Source organism: Diorhabda sublineata, chromosome X (genome assembly GCF_026230105.1).
Source record: "Diorhabda sublineata isolate icDioSubl1.1 chromosome X, icDioSubl1.1, whole genome shotgun sequence".
NCBI classification, from domain to species: domain Eukaryota; kingdom Metazoa; phylum Arthropoda; class Insecta; order Coleoptera; family Chrysomelidae; genus Diorhabda; species Diorhabda sublineata.
Genome location: NC_079485.1, coordinates 8,637,666 through 8,657,355, shown reverse-complemented (window position 1 = coordinate 8,657,355; position 19,690 = coordinate 8,637,666). Strand labels below are relative to the sequence as shown.

General features: G+C 32.3%; 1 protein-coding gene across 10 annotated transcripts in view; it reads left to right on the top strand.

The window, feature by feature from the left end:
- The first annotated feature begins 1,128 nt into the window (after nucleotides 1-1,128).
- LOC130451713 (calcium-dependent secretion activator) overlaps nucleotides 1,129-19,690 on the top strand; it is an 82,971-nt gene continuing 64,409 nt past the window's right edge. For 5 of the 10 annotated variants that reach the window (XM_056790912.1, XM_056790911.1, XM_056790906.1 and 2 more), the window contains exons 1-2: nucleotides 1,201-1,341; nucleotides 19,127-19,281. In XM_056790912.1, the coding sequence (XP_056646890.1) occupies nucleotides 19,153-19,281 (129 nt within the window). In that variant the 5' untranslated portion in view covers nucleotides 1,201-1,341; nucleotides 19,127-19,152. Of the gene's footprint in view, nucleotides 1,342-19,126; nucleotides 19,282-19,690 lie in introns of all 10 variants that reach the window. The other 5 variants (XM_056790915.1, XM_056790909.1, XM_056790914.1 and 2 more) reach the window with 2 other exon arrangements.

Sequence of the window (19,690 nt, the reverse complement as noted above, 5' to 3'; positions counted from 1 at the left end):
TCATACTTTGACTAAGTTAGTTGCCAAATAATTCGATTATTTTGTATTATATCAGTTTAAAATAAAATGATGGCACAGATGAATAATCATTTCAAGGATAAAAAATTCAACAAATTTTGTTTTGATGGTTCAATGGCTGTATAATAGTCAATACATATGTACACCATAAAAATCTCGTTAGCATTTTTGATCCGATCTCATGAAGTTCTCGATGAATATTTATGTAACTCGAATAATTTTCATTATCTAGCAAAAAACCAACAATATTTGGACCATAACTTAGTGGGTTTTTGACTTTGGTCTATACTGCTTTTTCCTATTATTGTATCAGGAAAAGTAATACGTACCAACCTACATTTTAAGATTTTTTCCAATTTATTCCTATTTATGAAGCCTATTACATTGAAGTTAAAGGCTCTTAGTGGCATTATGAATGATGATAACATTTTTTCAGTATTTAAATGATTTTCCCAATTTTTCTCTGGGTGTACTATTCACTAATATTCTTAATATTTCATGCCCTAGTAGCGTTACTCGGGTGTCAATTTTTGTAGTCAATTGTTCAATCATCAAAATTTTAAAGCGGTAAAATGTAAGCAATTATGTTTATGCAAAGTAACATTTTTTATTACGTCAGTTAAATAAACTCAAATTCACCTCAAAGTAAAATTATTGTTGCATTTGATGTAAATTTCTATTCTATAAAAACTTATCAGTCTGCTTCGTTTCCCAATCCTAAACCTATGACAGTATCAAATGCGAAAGACTTAATAGCAAGCCACAAAATTATGTATTTGCGCATCTTCACGGGAAAATTATAGTACTCATTTTATAATTGTGGCCAAAGTGAGCTTTTTTAATCCAAAGACAAACTACGAAGTCAAGGCAAGAAAAATATCCGATAAAAATAAAATAAAGCAGTGGAAATATATCAGGTAATAAAATGTCTTCAAATAGCTGATCATTAGATTTTTTTATAAACATGACAACAAAGATTTAATTTCAGTTATACATGTTCTAGCGCGCAAATGCAAAACGTGCTCTCGATTAACGATCCCCTGCATGTCGTAACTTGCGCATACTAAAGCGCAGATGTCACGACGCACGTGAAACTATGCGAAATCTGCTAGGAACCTGACGAGGAAAATCAATAAACACAAACGCGTTTTCAGTCCACTCATTTTCCGAGCGGTAGTCGAAGATTTTCCGTCGCGCAATCACCGCCCTTCGTTGGGAGTGGAACCATATACACGTGGATATTGTGTTAATTTACCGAGTTCGGTTGGACTCAGAATGGGATAGCATTTATATTTCCTGTTAATTATTATCAAGAATAAATAGGTTAGTTTACTTTACGTTTATTTTGGAACTTCCAAAACTTTTTCAAAACTTTGTAGGTTATGATCTCATATCTATATGACGTAATACTAGTGTCATTATAGTTTTCTACCTTCCTTTATCTCGTCTATATTTTTCGATATATACTTATTATTTATAGTATCATTAGTTCACATTCATTTCGTAAGCTAATTCATAAATACGTTAGTCGATGTGAAACAAGATCATTGTACACAAAGGTTTTCTATGAAAATAATTGATAAATTAACAAATTATTTACAAACATGAATATCTTGTTATTTGGTTCAATAGTCTATCTCTTGAATGTATAGTTGCGTCTAGAAAACAAGAAAAAATTTGTGGAAAAGTGTGTCAGTTCGTAGGTACCTCCTATTCGATATCGAACGCAAATATTTTTCTTATAAAAATCTTGTTGCTCTTATGTAATGATTGCAGTGTCTACCAACAATCTACTAAGATTCTAGTTTGATAATATAATTTTTAAGATGCAATATAAAATCGAAATAGGTTCATACATCACAACCTTCAATTTATGCAGATTACAATGCGACAGATTATTTGTGCTGTTCTAAATATTTTGACTGCGATTATAACAATGGGATTTATTGAATAATCTCATCTGATTTGTTTATCGTCTTTGCTGATTATTGAAAATATATTAATCGAAATATGTATAAATAAATTATTGAGATTAACTGCATAACGTTGAAATATAAAACTATGAAGGTAGAGTTAATTTCAACAGGCACGGAAGCTTTTATATTGGTATTTTTCAGTATATATCTATTAAGGAATTTAAAAGTCTATGATGTCTAATTTATTATATATTCAGAAGATTCTGGCTTCTCAGTCAACAAAAAATTTACAACAAATACACCGTAAACAAATGAAAACAATCGATTTATATTATTGTATTCGACTTTCAATATCAATAACTAATATTCTCAGACATTTCTGTGAAATTAGAAAATTTACTGAAGATGTTTGTTAGAAAAACTGAAGGCATTTGTTTTGATTGTATATTTGCTTGCACGTATATTATCTACACAACATATTTGGAATTCAAATTAGTCAATTTCATTAGCTATTGTGAGATTAAATTTGAGAAATTGAAATTATGTATACGCCAGAAAAGCGTGCTCTTCCTTCCAGAATCAATTTGAAACGAGAAATTTCCGAAATTAATCCGAGTCATTTTGACTTGTAAGCTCAACGTCTGATTGGCTAATATAAGCGGCTGGATAACCGCTGAATACTAGTCAACAAACTCCAGTAACCAAACATTATTCACTCTGCTGTATTAGAACGACCACAGTCAATTGAGAATTTATTCAGCTAAGTCAGAGAAGTAGAGCTTCGATAAAAAGCGTGTTTTCAAATCGATGCTTGTTCTCCTGAGAGTGTGAGGACGTGAGGATTACAATAAGGTATATAACCGTAGAGCTTGACTATTTTGACGTATTCAAAGTACCCCCTAATTGCACAATATAGAAACAAAAAAAAATTCTTATAAATATTTTCTTCATATATTAATTTATTTCAGAACTTGAGTTGTCATTTTAGGATGACGAAACCAAATAAGAAAATTACGGTGTATAAGTAAAATTCCAACAGATATTTTTCTTAGCTTTGAACCCCATTTTCTTCACTTTTAGCGGTGCTAAAGTTTTCTCTGTGCATTATTTCGTACAGAAATCGACCTTTGATAACTTTGATAATGATGGAGAAAAATTTCGAAGGATTATAAGAAACAGTAAGTGATTTAAATGGTAGCTTTTCCTATGTTCAAGGCGTTGAATCAAATCTGTCAAGTAATATCCTGAATTGATGAAGGAAATTATACAGAGACAGCGAGGAAATTTTTCGACATAGCTTCCGTGACTTCCTAGATATTTATCATTGCCTAGTACATGTTTTAGTATACTGCTTGTGTATTGAATTATGAGCTCATCATCGCTGTTGTACCTCTGAGCGCCGAGGAAATTTCGTATTGAAAGTCCCAGAAATATTAGTAATGTTTAATTGTGGATATCACACAGACGCGCTGAAATTAACAGTATACATATTACATAGAAAAGTGAGAACGAAAACTTCATTTTGAAAATTTTAGTATTTGATAAATTGTAGTATGTTCTCCGGACAACTCAACTCAAATATTTCAATGATTAATATTAGGCAATAAAAAATAGGTGTTGATGGTAAAAGAATAGTAGGTGTCAAATGAATACTAACCAATTTAGCTCTATTGAAACAACCTGTAGTATTCCAGAGAGAGAAAGCCTGTGATTTTATTGACAAGGTTTTGTTACAATCAGTAAGAGAAAATGTTATTGTACAGATCGTGTAGGAGATCTAACAATTTAAGTTGTGTCAAAGATAATTTTTCTTCCAATTAAAAGGAATAGTGTGTGGGTTTGTTAAATAACTGGGCTCACTGTATGGGCGGTTGTCTTTGAAATTGCTGCACAGATACGGATAAAGCTCCGCAATACGAGATGTTTCCAAGAAATTTTAGAGCTCTATCGATATTTCCTATGTATGTATAACAATAAAAGACTTAAAAAGTAATCTTTAAAATTTAGTTATTTTCAAATTGTTGGGATTTTGCGATCATTATGCTTTCAAAATGAAATGAAGCATATGAAATTATTGGTATTATAACTGTTCCAGTATAATTGATTCCTAGTATAGGATTCCGATATAAAACGACCTTCACCGAGCTGGATAATGGATTAAACATATTTTTTATGCAATTTAATATATCAAAAAATATATTGCATATGGGTAGCCTAGCAAATTTTACTATAGGATATTTTTAATTAATTTTTAATTTTTTTTTTAAATATTTCACCGGTTTGGTTAATAGATAATATCTATGCCAATCGAAAGTATGCAACCCATAGTATATGCATAAGTTAGGTTGCCCCTTTTTTTTACTGTCAAAACTCCTGGGTTGCCAGGTATGAACAGGTAAATCGATACTAGTAATTTGCACCGGCCTGGTTAATGAATGAAACTTAAATAGATATAAAGTTTATTTTATTACGAACACGGTGATATAGGGTTGCCTGCGAAAAATCAGTCCTGAATACCGGTTGCCGAATTTTAAAGGATTAAACTTTGCTCCGAGTGAATATGTGCGACTGAGAGGTCCCTACCAACCCTCTCATGCGATAGAAGAGGTTATAGTAATACATATATAATTCTAATCTTGCAAATTTTATTCCTATTTTTAGCAGGCAAAATTAAAACAACAATTAAAAAAATTGTTTTGTTTATTATAATAAACAATGAATACAAACGTTTTCAATGTTTAAATGTTATTAAGTTTCCGAGTCATCAGACAGTTAACTGTGATCTCCAACTTCTCAACCTTCTTCATCATCGTTTTCTATTTCAGTTGTTTCGATAATGTCTTCAATTCTTAAAGGTGCATGATCTCCAATGAATTCTATTGTTTTTAAATATTCATATTAGAAGCAACCTCTGTTCTCAGGCTGAAGTTTTACACATATTGGATCCGTTGCATTAAGCCACATAAAATTAACGAAAATAGTTTCTGAGTCAATGATATCCAGCATGGTGGTATGGAGTTGGAGTATTGATGCCATTGATGCCGTTTAATGGCAAGCTGTAAACGCGTGAAGACTTTGGTACAATTTGTTACCTAACTTCAACGCCAAATCGGTGCAATTATTGCAATTAACAGGTTGATTATTAGTCTTTTTTTGTGCATATTTCCTAACAAAATCATCAAAACGTCAGTATCAGAGATTTTCTGCAGCTTAATAAGAATAGCATTGTTGGTCGACGGTTAAAAAAACTTTTTTGTTTTGGATTATTATTACCAAATGATTATTCTCCCAATAATCTGCAAGAAACAGCACCAAAGCCTCTTTAAATCAATAATTTTTAGGCTTTGCAAAATATTTTTTGGTCTAGTTTGTCGATGTCCCGACATTTTGTACGGAATATCGAATTATTTTCGGCTTTCACCTTCAGAATCTATCTTTGATTGATGGTGATAAGTAGCGATCAAAAATTAAATGTATTTCTGTTGCGTCAGTTGAACATATTTTTATAAGTATCGACTCGGCAATTTTATCAAAAGTTTGAGGCATAGAAGATCCGATTAGGTGCAAGTAGTAAAAACCATCTATTATTCCAACGTCAATATGTGTTGGCTTAACCATTTCAGTTTTGGATTTCATCCTCAGCAACTGCAACTGCACAGAAATCGACGGTTTTCTAGCCTCCATCAGTAGTTGACGCATTGTTACGCTCCTAAAAAGAAAACAGATTTTTGCGATCAAATAAAAATATTTTAATCATAAATTTTATGAAGTTTTTGATTTGAATAGATGAATGGAAAAATCCTCATTTAATTATATTGCAAGAAAACGGAAATCAGATAATTCTCCTATTCATTTTATAAATAACAGTTTTTTGACTTCACTGAGCGCTGGCATTTCGTTTGTAGTTTTTATCAAGGAGTTACAGGCGACTGCGAAATATTTTTTGGTCGATAATAGAAAATGTATTAGTTTTGATTATTATTATTCAGAATATGTTATTATCATTATTTTAGTTCTTGATTGCATTACTGCAGCGCTTATGTACTTACTGTCCCCGACTGTTTTTTATTTTTAAGAGTCAAATGAAAAGGAAGTATTATTAAACTTAAATCATGTCAAGCTATTTTTCTTTTAGTAAAATACATCATAATGTTTTGATAAACTGAAACTTTAAATTCACGCGTTGCAATCAAAATCGATAATTTCAATACTTTTCTTTTCATTTGGAAAATAAATCACAGGGGATTCGCCTAAAGATATTCACTTGTCATCCATTTAACAGAGGTAATTCAATTCGTGACTGAGAGACTGTTAACTAACAGCCTCCCTCATAAAACGTTATCTATACGTGTTGATCGAAGCTCTTATATTTCTTATTAGAAATAATGTTTTTAAAAACAATTTTATTCGATTTATCAGTACAGACTACAATGGTCGAAGTCAAGCAAAAGAATAAATGAATACAATAAAATTTCAATATTATAATACAGAGAGATTAAATGTATTTCACAAAAATAAGAATCTAGATTATTAGGATTTGAGATGTGCATGAAATGTATTGATTGGTTAGGCATTTTGAAAATGTTTGTTGAGATTTTTCTGGTATGACCAAAATTTCATTTTTTGTGACTTGTTCAGTTATTAATTCTTGTATATTTACTTCTATGAGATGGCAGCGTGTGGGATCTTGTTCTAGGAGAAGGTGTATGGTGTAGATGTCTTGAGACATCAGATTTTGTCGGCGGTAAAAGGTGTTTAGTGCATTATTCTTTTTCGAATTGGTTATCTTCGTTCTTGTGTGCCAAATAAGGAAATGAAGGGGTATATGTTAGGTAAATGGATTAAAAAAATTTATTTTGATTTTGTCAGTCATACCTATGTGTTTAAGGATTGATAATAGGTTAATATTTTTTCAAATTTAGGAATTTGGTTAGAGACGTAAACGTGCATGTTTTTAATCATGTTAAATATATCTGAACTGGTTATTATATAATTATAAAAGTTTAATTTGGGAAGTATTAGCATTTTCTAAGTTATCATTTAAATTAATATTTTTCTGACTATCTAAATTTATTTGAGAGATGATACTTTGGAAACTTAAATAACTTTTCCAGAGTTCTGATTTTGTCATAAAATGAGGCTTGTATTTTATCTAGATTTCTTGGTTTTCGCTTAAAATAAGTAGTTATTGTTAGAAATATTTCTTGGATTATTATGAGCTTGTTGTGGTTTGTTAAAATTAGATTGATTTTGCTGAAAAAATTTTTCAATTTAATTTCTGACTTTTTGAATGTATATTATCTTTAAGTATACCTGTGCATCCAGCTATGAATGTATCTTTGCGGTTTTATTGTAATGACTAATTTGACAATCCTTTTCGATTTTTTCATGTTTATATCGTTACTGATTGTTTGTAATACACTTCTTCTAATTAATTATAATCTATTACCAAAGTAAATAAAATGTTCACACTTAAGGGGTCTACTTCTAGTTAATTCTTGTACAAGACAGTCTAAATATCGTCTATATGAGAAACAGTGTAGCGGGGCTCATTTTAATTTATCTCAACTCAACCATTACCTTCCCTCTAACTTTTCTTGTATACATTCAAAAACAGAAAATTTAATTAAAGGACTGTTAACAAAATTCACGTATTTGATTCTTCTACTGTTTCTGGTGCCTCAACCAAGGAGTGGATGCTGTAGCTGCTTATATTTCTAATCTAAACAAGAGAATGTTTGTATCCGCACCTAAACCAGCACAAATAGACAGAGACAGCTCATTATATTATAACTGCGCGGATCCTACTAACTGTGCCACTTTCATATTTCTCATTGGAAATAACGTTTCTATAAACAATTAAAAACAATCAAGTGTCTCTACATTGAACTCCATTTTTACACAGACATTTAATTAAACAAGTTCAAGAATTATCCTCTCGGGTCCTTTTTATCGTTGTCATTGTATTTGTATCATGTAATATCAACGAGCACTGTAATATAACTTCAACATAAATGTGATCTAATATCAGTTGTTGCCAAATTTATGATTGTGGAGCTGGCATTTTTAAAATTCCCAGTTCACTACTTTGAGTGTGTGAAGGAACGTTATCAATGTTTAATGACAATATTTCTCAGTACTTTTATTTGAAACCGTTGAATAATATGGATGTCGCTCTCTTTGCCCAGCCCCCTAGGCTAATGCCCTAATTGTATATTCTGGTTTTAGCAATTGCTTGTGTGATGGCAATTTATTGCATATTGATAAAGTGAAATTTTGTCCTAATACCCAATATATTCATCTGAATTTAATCACAGCTGTTCACTTCCTAGGCTTACGTCTTATGTGGTAGCTAAATATTTTTTGTTCCATATATTGCCAGATTGCTTAATATCGGCAACTGTGGCTGTAATCTTGTAGAAACTAGTTCTGAGTACCTTGACTCCAGAAAAAGTTTTTTTTTTATTTCCAAACCAGTTCCTGATATGGAGAAATCTAGAAGACGCTAATAATATTTTAATTTCTTTACAATTTTGGGTGAAATTGCCAGTCCAATACCAGAATAGTATATACGACGTTGTATAGTTTCCGATTTTAGTAAATGTAGTATCATAAAAGTTGCGAACAACAATATTAGTGATGTTCTCCAAGTGCATTAGACTTTCGTAAATCCCAAATATGGTTAGTTCAGATCCGAAATTTTCTCAGATTCCTATCGAACAGCAAGACCAACAACATGCTAAAGAGAGACAGAAGTGGAAGCAAATCAAAGAACTCTTAACCAATCTACGTATTGCCTGTCTTATTCTTTCAGTCATGTCATCTCTTGTCGTCGTCTATTGGTGTAAATTAGATCTTTTACTCGGCCCCACATTTAAAAATCCAAGCAATTTAGGTCTGGAGATATGGATGGCCAAATAAATAAAGTTCCACCTATCAATATATATGGAATGATATGCCGGGCAAACATCTTGTTGTAAGAACATGTTAGGGCGAATGGCTGAGGATATGTAATTTAACATAATTTACTTCAACAACTTACTAGATGAAGTAGTAGAAAAATTCTCGTCGTTTATACATTCCATCTCGGGACAGAAAAAAATTATCGACATGGGTTTTGCGCTATTTTAATTTTAATTTAGTTGACTTTTAAAAAACCTACTTAAGATTCTATGCTTCTATTTAAATTTGTCAAGAGAAATCACAATTTAAGTCTCTACAATTAATCTTTCACTTAGTGTTGAATTCCCACTACATTTCATCTGATCATTTCTACTCAGGTTCAAATAAAACATTTTCGCGTCATAGGTAAATGCGTTTGATAGGTTTAATGAGTTAAATGAAACTTGTATAGTCAATTTAATTTAAAATGTTTTAAGTAAGTTTCATTTTATATTTTATATCATTAAAATTTCCTTTATAGTTCAAAGATATTTTAATGTGTATAAAGGAGGTGCTTCATTAGCTGCACTACTTATATGCAATTTCCAGTTGAATTGCAGGAATCTTAGAAACGACAGGGAGGTTTAATAAAATGTGTAACTCCTTTATATGCCCAAGAGATTTCCATCTTAAATGAGATACTAACGTAGATGTATGAAGTTAATTGGGACGCTGGATTATCTGTCACTATGAGTGCAGTTCTGTTTGAATAAAGTTGAGATCCTCTTGCAAAACTTTGAAGGATTTAGAAGTATGTTATATACGGAGTAAAACACACGCACACACACTTAATAGAAGTAAATGGAGTCGAACAAAAACAATATCTGAAAATTAATTAAATTTTTCAGGTAATTTATTTGACAGTTGACAATACAACTTGTCCATTTCACTTTAATTCTGATATATACAAACAAATATATGTTTAAGTTTAATTGAATTTCACGAAATCCACTATTTTTAATGAAAAATCATCAAAATTTAGATAATATTTATGTTTCTAACTATACGAGTATATAATATTTTCAAAATTCTAAACTATACTAAAAGTTGGTACGTAATAGTCTAGTTTTCTTGTTAAAGCATATGGTTATTGAAATTTTGTATCTCTAATGAAGATGGTAATCTAGACATACTTATAATTTTGTAAAATGTAGAAGATTCGTAGTTAAGAATTTTTTTTTAAAAGTTTACCGAATGCCATCTGCTTAACAATTTTAACACTAAACATTTTTGTTGGAGTTAAATTGCCCCGTTGTTGAAATATTAAGTGATAGAAATTCAAAATCGCAGGATCTACTAACAAAATGTCCCATATACTACTTAAGTGCCTAATATTTATTGTCTGTATGGTAAGACTAGTGGTGTGCGTACTAATATCCTGTTAAACAGTTCACTGTTACCTATAAGATTAACTTCCAGGGAATTCGGATAATTTTCTAGTCGTTTTATATAATTTTCACTGAACTGTACAATAGTTTGTTTCACTGTAGATACCTTTAAATCACGATAAATATCCCTGTTATTAAATATGTTAAATGTTAAATAATTGCAATCTACGACAAAGCAACCAATAGTATTTATGAACTTTATGCCCAGTTGTTTCTTTGTTTTCCGTAAATGTGTTCTCCACGTTAATTTGGTATCGAGATGTAAAGCTAGATATTTAGTACTGTCTGCCTTTGGTATTAATTTGTTGTTCATAACAACATTAGGCGTTTTACTACGGCATTGGGTAAAGACAACATTACAGGATTTTGATTCGTTAATTAGTATTTTCCATTTGACTGCCTATTCTTATATTTTTTGTAGGCTATGATGTAGTAATTCAGAGGATAGCTCCGGTTTCTGGTCTTTGGCTAGTTTGGCAGTATCATCTGCGAAGGGGGCCGTTAATGAGCCATCTTTTAATGGGAAATCAGAGGTGAAGAGCGTGTATAAAATTGGGCCAAGGACACTTCCTTGGGAAACTCCGACTTTTATTCCATGCATTTGAGTATTCAGTGTTACTTGAATGTGTCTTTATTCGAGGTACGACTTTAAGACAACATACAGATGGGGAAATCTGGATTTTAAGTTTGAATAATAGTCCAAGATACCACACCTTGTCAAACTTGACTAGCATCTAAAAAATTTGAAAATTTTGTTAAATGATTTCTAGTGGAGTGCACCACCTACTCAATAGTGGAGTGCTTTGTCCTGAATCCTTTTTACAATCTATTTGCAATGATTTTTTCTAGAATTTTAGCCATTATTGGTAACAGGCTGATAGGTCTATAGGATGCAATTTCATTAAGAGGTTTGTTTGGTTTGGTCATTAAGATGAAGTTAGCAAGTTTCCATTATGCTGGAAAATAAGCTACTCTCATTATTACATCGATGATTTGTGTCAACCTTGCTATTCCCTTCTTCGACAGTTGTTTGATTATTTCACCTGTGATTAAGTCCTAGCCTGGAGCCTTTTTAGCACTTAGATTATTGTTTATTAAATTATATATCTCATTGGATGTTGTGATTATTGGCGATAAAGAGAGTTGGTAGGAAAATTTCAAGAATTCAAGTATTACCTCATCTTTGTTCTCGCTTGCATTAGGGTAAATACTGCCTCTAGGCGTAAATTCTTCAGCCTTTTATGTTTCAGTTCTCAAACACTCTCTGTCACTATTTCTAATGGGTGGAATTTGTTGTTGTTGCCTCTTCAATTTTTTGAGGCTTTCCACATTGAGTAGTCGTTGGAGTGAGATTTTCTAGATAGTTCTAATAGTTCTAAAAGTTTTGATATTTATTTTGTTTTATTAGTTCTTTTACTTCTCGATATTTTCCGTTGTAATTTGTTTAGTCAGTGGGATGTCTGGTAAATTGCCATTTTTTCTTTACTTACGTTTCTCTACGATCTACGATCTTGATATTTGTGAACAAACTGATGGTTTTTTGCTATCTTGTATTTGAGTTGACATAAATGCTGCTTCTTGTATTGATTTAGTGAAGATCTCTACTGCCAGTTCGATGTCCTGTTTTAGAGGTATCTTAAGATCTATCTAATTTTCAATCACACCTTTAAAATAATTCCAATCTGTGCTATAGTTCCTTAATCTGCGTGAAGGTATTTTGTCAATAGGGGTGGTTGTGACAGCAGCAATAATGGGTGTATGTGCAGAGTTTAGATTATAGTTAGATTCAATTTGTAGATATTTTGTTGCTATTCTTTTCACAAATAACAGGACAATACACTGCGGAAGCAGTGAGGCAACCTGTCCAGTCTTCTAGTAGTTAAGAATGCTTCATGATATGAAAAAAAGGCTTCTAACATCCAATGAGTGGGGAAAAGAAACACTGTTCTTATGTTCCTTATAAAACTATTTTAGAAGTTTTCGAGAAAACTTTGTCTTTCACTAGATGAAAAAGGGTTATGAATTGTTTCTATTAAATAGTTACTGTAAATGTTCATTGTATTCACTCTCAGAATTTACTATAATCATCTGAAATGTCAGTCCCAAGATTAATAATAATTTATTATATCAGTTGCTTCTATGTTAAGAAAGTTTAAGAAAATTATTTTTACGTTTGGAAGCAACTAGTGACTTTTTCAATATAATGTTGATAAATTCTTCCAAAAAACTCTATCATCAATTTATCATCATACCAAGTTTTAACATTTCAAATTCATTATATTTGTATGGAATGGAATTTAATAGTAAGCCATGGCTAATATCATCTGGTTGTGCAATTCTTTCCTGTATTGTTATCAAAAGAATTAATGTCTTCAAAGTTTTTGTTGTTATTTGAGTATATTAAAAACAAAGTCAGTCAAGAGCTATTTCTCGTATCATTTATTATACATTACAATAATAAGTAGAAATGAAAACAAATTTTAATTAATGCGACCTATGATGCTGTATAGACCGAATCAAAACTAGATTCTGATTTTAGTAACTTAGTTTTCGGATAGAGCTGTTTCTATAAAATCCCTGCAAACGTTAGGTACAATGATAATTACCTGCATTTGGAAGGTAAAATAACACACTCAACTTAATCCAGTTCTCTTGTCCGCAATCCAGCCTGTATTATACGTGTCAACCTTCATTCGACGTAATCATAGCATTGGAAATATGTACCTTGGTTATGATTTTAATACTAAATTAAGATTAAAGACAAATTACATTAGTTGCGTTGGTTAAAAACGTCTCATTTAAAAAAAAACTCGCCGACCAGAGTAGATTCTCACGTGGGTCGAATCAACCTCGTGGTAAAAAGGTAAAAAATTAAAATACAAGTAAATTTTGGTTAGTGAAAAATTTGTAGATCGGAATTTAAGATAATTAATAAAATTTTTCCACGTTTATTGGCAAGATGATGAAATTAATGATATTAATATGTTTTGGCATTGACAAAACTCATAAATATATATTTATATATATCAAATTTTCAGTGCATACAATCGTCATTCAATTTCGCAGTAATATTCAATCATCATAATATTTGGATTTCACGTTTATTAAGTATTACCTGATGCTGATATGACGTAATGTCAACATTATTAGTCGAATAAATGAAAATAAGAACAAAAGTAAAATAATTTGGAATAAAAATGTGGAGGACCATTAGTGTAATAGGTTTGAAAGCATAATTTACTACGTAATTGGTCTGTCGTACTAATGACAATTGATTTTTATCCATTATCTAATCATCGCCAGAAAACTAACTCATTTGCTTCTTATACAAGTTTCATAAATATGCTTAATATGTGGGGCTTCATGTTTAATTGATTTGGATAGCGTAGCAAAATATACATGAGCTAGGGCGTAAGGTCGTGAATTTACGTTGCAGATCTATTGATTTATTGTGTACCCCGGACTGTTTTCCAGTCAGGCAGTAACGATTTTGTAAAGTGAGCTACCTGTTTGAGGGCTATGCGGTTTACCTCTTCTGGCTTTAAAAAGTATGTAAGTACCGTAGTTTTTGTTTATGGATTTCCTCGCACTCACAAAGGAGGTGTTCGGCGGTTTCCTTTGGTTCCTCACAGAAGCGACAGGACTTTCGAGAGTTTTTCCGATGTTCTTCTGGTGGTGTCCAGTAAGCATACCAGTAACTACCCTTAACTCGTTTTTGTTAAAGGTCTTTTTAGACCAGATGGTGGAATAGGAAAGAAATCTTTCGATTGTTTCCGACATGGGGTTTTATTCCATGTTCCTGATTTCTTATCCTTTTCCCACTTCTATATGACCATGACTTGATGGCTTATTGGGAAACATATGATAGGTTGTGGAATTGTCCCGCCTTTTTTCGACAGATGATCGGCTTGTTCATTGCCGTGTAATTCGATGTGGCCAGATACCCACATAAGAGTAACTTTATTGTTTGCTCCCATTGCGTTTAAAGATTCGATACAGTTCCATATTAGCTTTGGCCCAATTTTAAACGAGTCAAGTGCTTGCAGGGCTGCTTTGCTATCTGATAGAACGAATATATTTGCATTACGGTAGTTACGATGTGCTCAGTGACCTGTGCATGTAATTATAGCGTGTGTTTCCGCCTGTTAAATGGTGAGCTATGAAACCATTGTGATAACACGCTTGGTTTCTGGACCACATAATCCTACCCCTGATTAACATGGTGTCCGTGACCATTTCATGTTGCCCACTTTATTGCTTCTGCATTTGTCCGTTGCTGACGATTTTTTATTATATTTTTAGTTTTTGGTAAAGCATAGTTTGATAGACATGGTGTCCGTGACCATTTCTATGGGAGCCACCCATTTCATACTTTCGCTTCGGCTTCAGAACCTCCTGGCAGGGTCCGCTTCCTTCTATAACAGCGGGGCCTGGAAAAGGTATATCTAAGAGTAGCGACAGTAGTCAACCATTTGTTATAGGGCTCGGGTATTTTGTCTCAAACGTGCCAGGTAGTGATTCCACCAGGGCACGTCTCGGTTGATTTTGATAACACGTGTAAAGTAATATTAATTCTATTTTGTTTGTATAGAATTCAACCTTAATTTGTTTAGAAAAATAAGGTAGTAGGCAATTTAAAAAATATAAGCTATGAAAAATTTCTGCCTATCTGGATAAAATGTGAGTCAAAAATTTTTAAAATAATAGTTGAAGAACGTGAATTGTTGTTTCTAGTTCATTTGAAATGGATATGGCTTCCAGGCAAGAATACATTTTACAGAATCAATGAACGGAGAATAGAAATGAAATTGCCAGAATACGATCCAAGTTATTTGAGCGGATGATAAACTTCTCAGGAAAGTTTTTGTTTTGTTTGATTTAACTCACTTCTATATCGTTTTTTTCTGTTTCTATGACAAAACTTTATCTGTAGGGTAGTATACTAGAATAAAAATCAATATGCCATGTTCCAAAAATATCTGCATTTGTTGTAATTTTTGCTGTATAATGAATGCAAGTAAATAAAATGGTCTGTTTATCATTGTATACGTCACAAAATGACTCAATGTTGCTATCAAAGTCCACAGTTTACAGGGTTAACTAAATGCGAAGAAAGTGATATGGGTACGGTAATACGGTCAATCAGTTCGAGTACTTTTTATATTACTAAAACTACAGAGGAACCTTTCAATTTTGTATAATGTTACGTAATTATTCAATATACTCGACGAGACTTGTTTAAATAGAAAATATTATCAAAACACCTTTGTGTCATAAATATATGCTTATTTACTCCAGTTACGTCTAGGAAAAAATGCCCTCATTGTTTTTTGGAAAACTTTTAGGAATATGGATAATATAAACTCTAAGCTCCATTAACACAAATTTGGTGAAAATTGAGGACAACGGGGTTATTATTTGGTATTCGAAATAATGTGTATCATATGTATAAAAAATTACACTATGTTTTGTTTGACACTTATTGTTCAAAATGAAGTGTTTAAGGTCGTCACATGAAAAAAAATTCGGCAAATGTACTTGTTTATGATAACATCATAATAGTACTTGTAATATTGTTAACAATTTGGAATGCTTGCATCGAGTGCACGTGAGTCGAGTGCACAGATTATATTGGAGAGTGCATCGACCGCACATTGGCAGGTATAAGGACGGTATCTTCAATCCCTGTATTTAGCTTGAAATGTTTATTACCGTAAATAAAAGAAGAGCTCAGCCTAACCTAACCAAAAATGTATTCATTCTTAGGAAATATAATTTTTGTTCAATATTTTATATAATGTTGAACATTCGCTCATTTTAAAAAATCTTAGATGTTGCTGATGGTTTTTCGTTTTGTCTCAATGATAATAATTATTCAAAAGTGATTTGCCCATCTCTAGGACTCACTTCGGTAGATCAAATGATCAATTGATGTCAATGTCTATAAGTTTTTAACCTCTTTCTAATTTGTTATTTATGTTGTCGCTCGCTCAGGATCTTTTAGTAGAATTTGATGTTGTATGAGGTGGTGGTAGTGAAGGATATTTTCTACAAGTTGCTTAAAATTCACACTGTTCACCTTTAAAAGCTTTGTTTCCAATTTTCCCGGAATGTTGTGCGCAACGACCTGTGCATGTAAAGATGACGTGTGCTTCCGCCTGATAATTGAAGGGTTCTGAAACCATTGTAATAAGACGCTTGTTTCCTGGACCACATATTCCTGCCTCTACATGTCCATTTTCCATTAGTATTCCATGGAATACTAATGAGCCTCGCGGGAACGCAATCTCTGCATTTGTCCATTGCTGACGATTTTTTATTATAATTTTTTTTTTCATACTGCCCATTTTATTGCTTCACTTTCTATGAAAGAGAAGTCTAGAATGACGTGTAGTGCTATAGTGGGACATGATCAAGCCGTGCCTGTTATCGCAAGACAAGCCGCCCTTCGCAACTTATCTAGGGTTATTATCCCAATTTTCATTTTTGTTTGCATAGCTACATAGCTTGTGATAGGTCTCACAATGGATTTGTATATCCAGTTCATCATTTTGGGTTTTAAGCCCCATGTTCCTCAGACCATTCTGCAGCAGTTGTATAAAGCACTACGTGTCTTAGGGTTTACCGCTTGAAGATGCTGTCTCTATGCTAGTTTCTGATCGAAGATCATACCGAGATATTTAATATCTGATTTAAGGGCTAGTTCGACTCCGTTCATTCTGAAGGTTTTTGTTGCTTACCTCGCACAATTATCGCCAGGTCAGTGGCGTATCCGTAGAGACCTATCCTGCGTTGGCAAGATTTATGAGTAGATGATCGATTAGTGGTGATAGGCAGCCGTCTCTTTGTGGGTATCCGTCTTCCGGTTATGGAAGTATATGGAGTATAAATCATGGAGCTCCAATTCATTTTTCTCGTCCTCATGACCAAATTCAATCATTTTTCTTCTAAGAAAGCTACAACTTACCTAACGTTTGATCACAGAACACAGTTGATTCAACAAATTCCTGTTTTGGTTCTGTTCCAGTTTTCTCACGTTTCAGCTACCGCTATCGTTACCTAGCAAAAATTAAAAGCGTTCCGAAGCATGGCGTCCGTTCCAGAACGTGTTGCCCAACGGTTTCTTCCGCTGAATGCAACCACTAGTATCGTCACTCCGAAAATAAAACATAACATTTTTCAAAAAGTTTAACGGTCATTTAATTTGAATAAATTGTTTTTGTACCACTACTGTACATAAGCAAGGACGTGATTTAGTTAGACTCTATGTTGTCAATGTATCTTGAGTACGATTTTCATAAGAATTTGAGAACGATACAGAAAATTCAGATAAATATTATGTATTTTACGAGTCATTATTCTGTATTTAAATCGTTTCTACGTTTTTCCTCAATTACAATGTTCAAGCTACAAACAGTTCATGTGTGAAGAGTTATGTTCTGAAAAATTAATTTTGCATTTCTGAATTCACTTTGGAACCTTAATTTTATTCTCTTTCATCTTAAAACTTCACGGCTTGCTAAGAATTCTTTATTCCTACTTCCTTCAATTTAATTTCTGCTAATAGAACTACATGTTTTGCCACAAACATTCTGAAATTTACTACAAACATAATGAAGTAATTTGGATCTGCAGACTAGCAATAATAAAATTTCTGCGATATTAACATCATAAATAGTACGAGGGAGAAGCCGTAATCAAATTCTTATAATCATTGGGAATAAAAAGACTATAAACTTTCCTACTATAAGAAGGAGGATCTCTAACGCATTGAGAAGTTATTTTCTATATTCACTAGAATTCTCTCACTTTTATTTGAAAATAATATCCAAAAAACTATTCTTTGTCCCTGACTTAATTTTTCAATCGAAATGTTCTTCACTAAATATCATTATTCGAATACTTCGGAGCCATATTGGTCGTTTTTCCATTAAGAAAATACAAATACCGAAACAAATGCTAGTCAGGCGGTCCAATATCCGGGTTGTCCAGTTGGTGCATTAAAACTTCTCAACCAAGTTCAGTAAATTTTTGGCAAGCTATCAAAGATGTGTGTAGCCTGTTGTTGTGTTTGAACGCAACGTCTGTTCTATTAATTAATTCTGGACGCTTTTTCCAAATTTTTTCCTGTAATCTTGTCAATTAACAGGATAGTATTGTATCGACAGTTTGACAAGTGATAGAATTTCACTGTTTGTAATTGTCTTCCAGTTTCAGTCCTTTATGTCACATTAAGTTTCGAACATGATTGTTTGTGTTTAACGTTCTAATATTTCGTCCAGTTTCCATCGCACGCTATTAATCTCTTAAGGATTCCGATTTCCTGATGTTAATTCATGCGGCACTTATATAGAGTTTTTTGTATATCCAGTTTCTTTTTTAAATAATTCAACCTTCGTAACAATTACGCACGGTGTGATCATCTACTACATCCCCACCGTAGACAACACAAATTTCTTTGCATGCTTCTGATATGCTATAACTTCTGTAGTGAAAAAACATTAGCATATTTCTTCAGAAATATGATATAAATAGAATGCTCATTTTGAAACGTTTATAAGTTTTAATAGGAATACTGACTAATAAAACTATCTTCACAAAAAGGTGATATTAAATACTATATATACGAAACGTGTATTAAGTTGGTTGAATGGAGTGGTCGCTCTCGTTATACTGCCACCAACATCATCTTTTCGAAAAATACTATGTAGATAATCTATTATGGTTGAGAATACTCCTGTTTCTCTAATTCACTTATTTTGAATTGGCTTAGTACAATTGTTTGTAAAATTCGTTCACTTGTGATGAAAAAAGTAATTTTTTCTTGTAAACTGTTGTTACTTACACTTTTATTTATTCTAGAGTGGGTTCGCGAAGGTAGATAGAAGATGATAGATCCATCTTCATCTGAAGAAGATAGTGAAGAAGAACATGGAACAGGTCACCATGCTGGGCATCATCCTACAACACACCATCATCATCATCATTCATCAGTTCATTCATCAGTTCATCCTCATGTGAGTAATATTTTAAAACATAATTATATTTTATCTAAATCTTCAATGCCGTTGTTGAGATGCTTAAAAAGAACAGTAGGTAAAACCGTCACATTGGCAATACAAGTTTAGTTATAGTTAAGACAGCGGGCGGTCACATAGGCCTTGTCTCATAGCAAAACTTTATGTGACTCGATGATCTTGTGGTCAAAATGTAGACTAGAAAGCAGTATTAATGTTTTTGACACATACAACATCAAGTTTCCTTAACATTTCCTTAAAAAATATTTGAATTTGTGGTTGATTTTTATTAAGTGTGGCAATAATTAACAGACTCATTATTTTAAATTCCGATGATAGAAACTAATTCATGGTCTAGTTGTCACATGTTAAGCTTCTACTAGAACCCCGTAAAGGATTTGCTAACTTT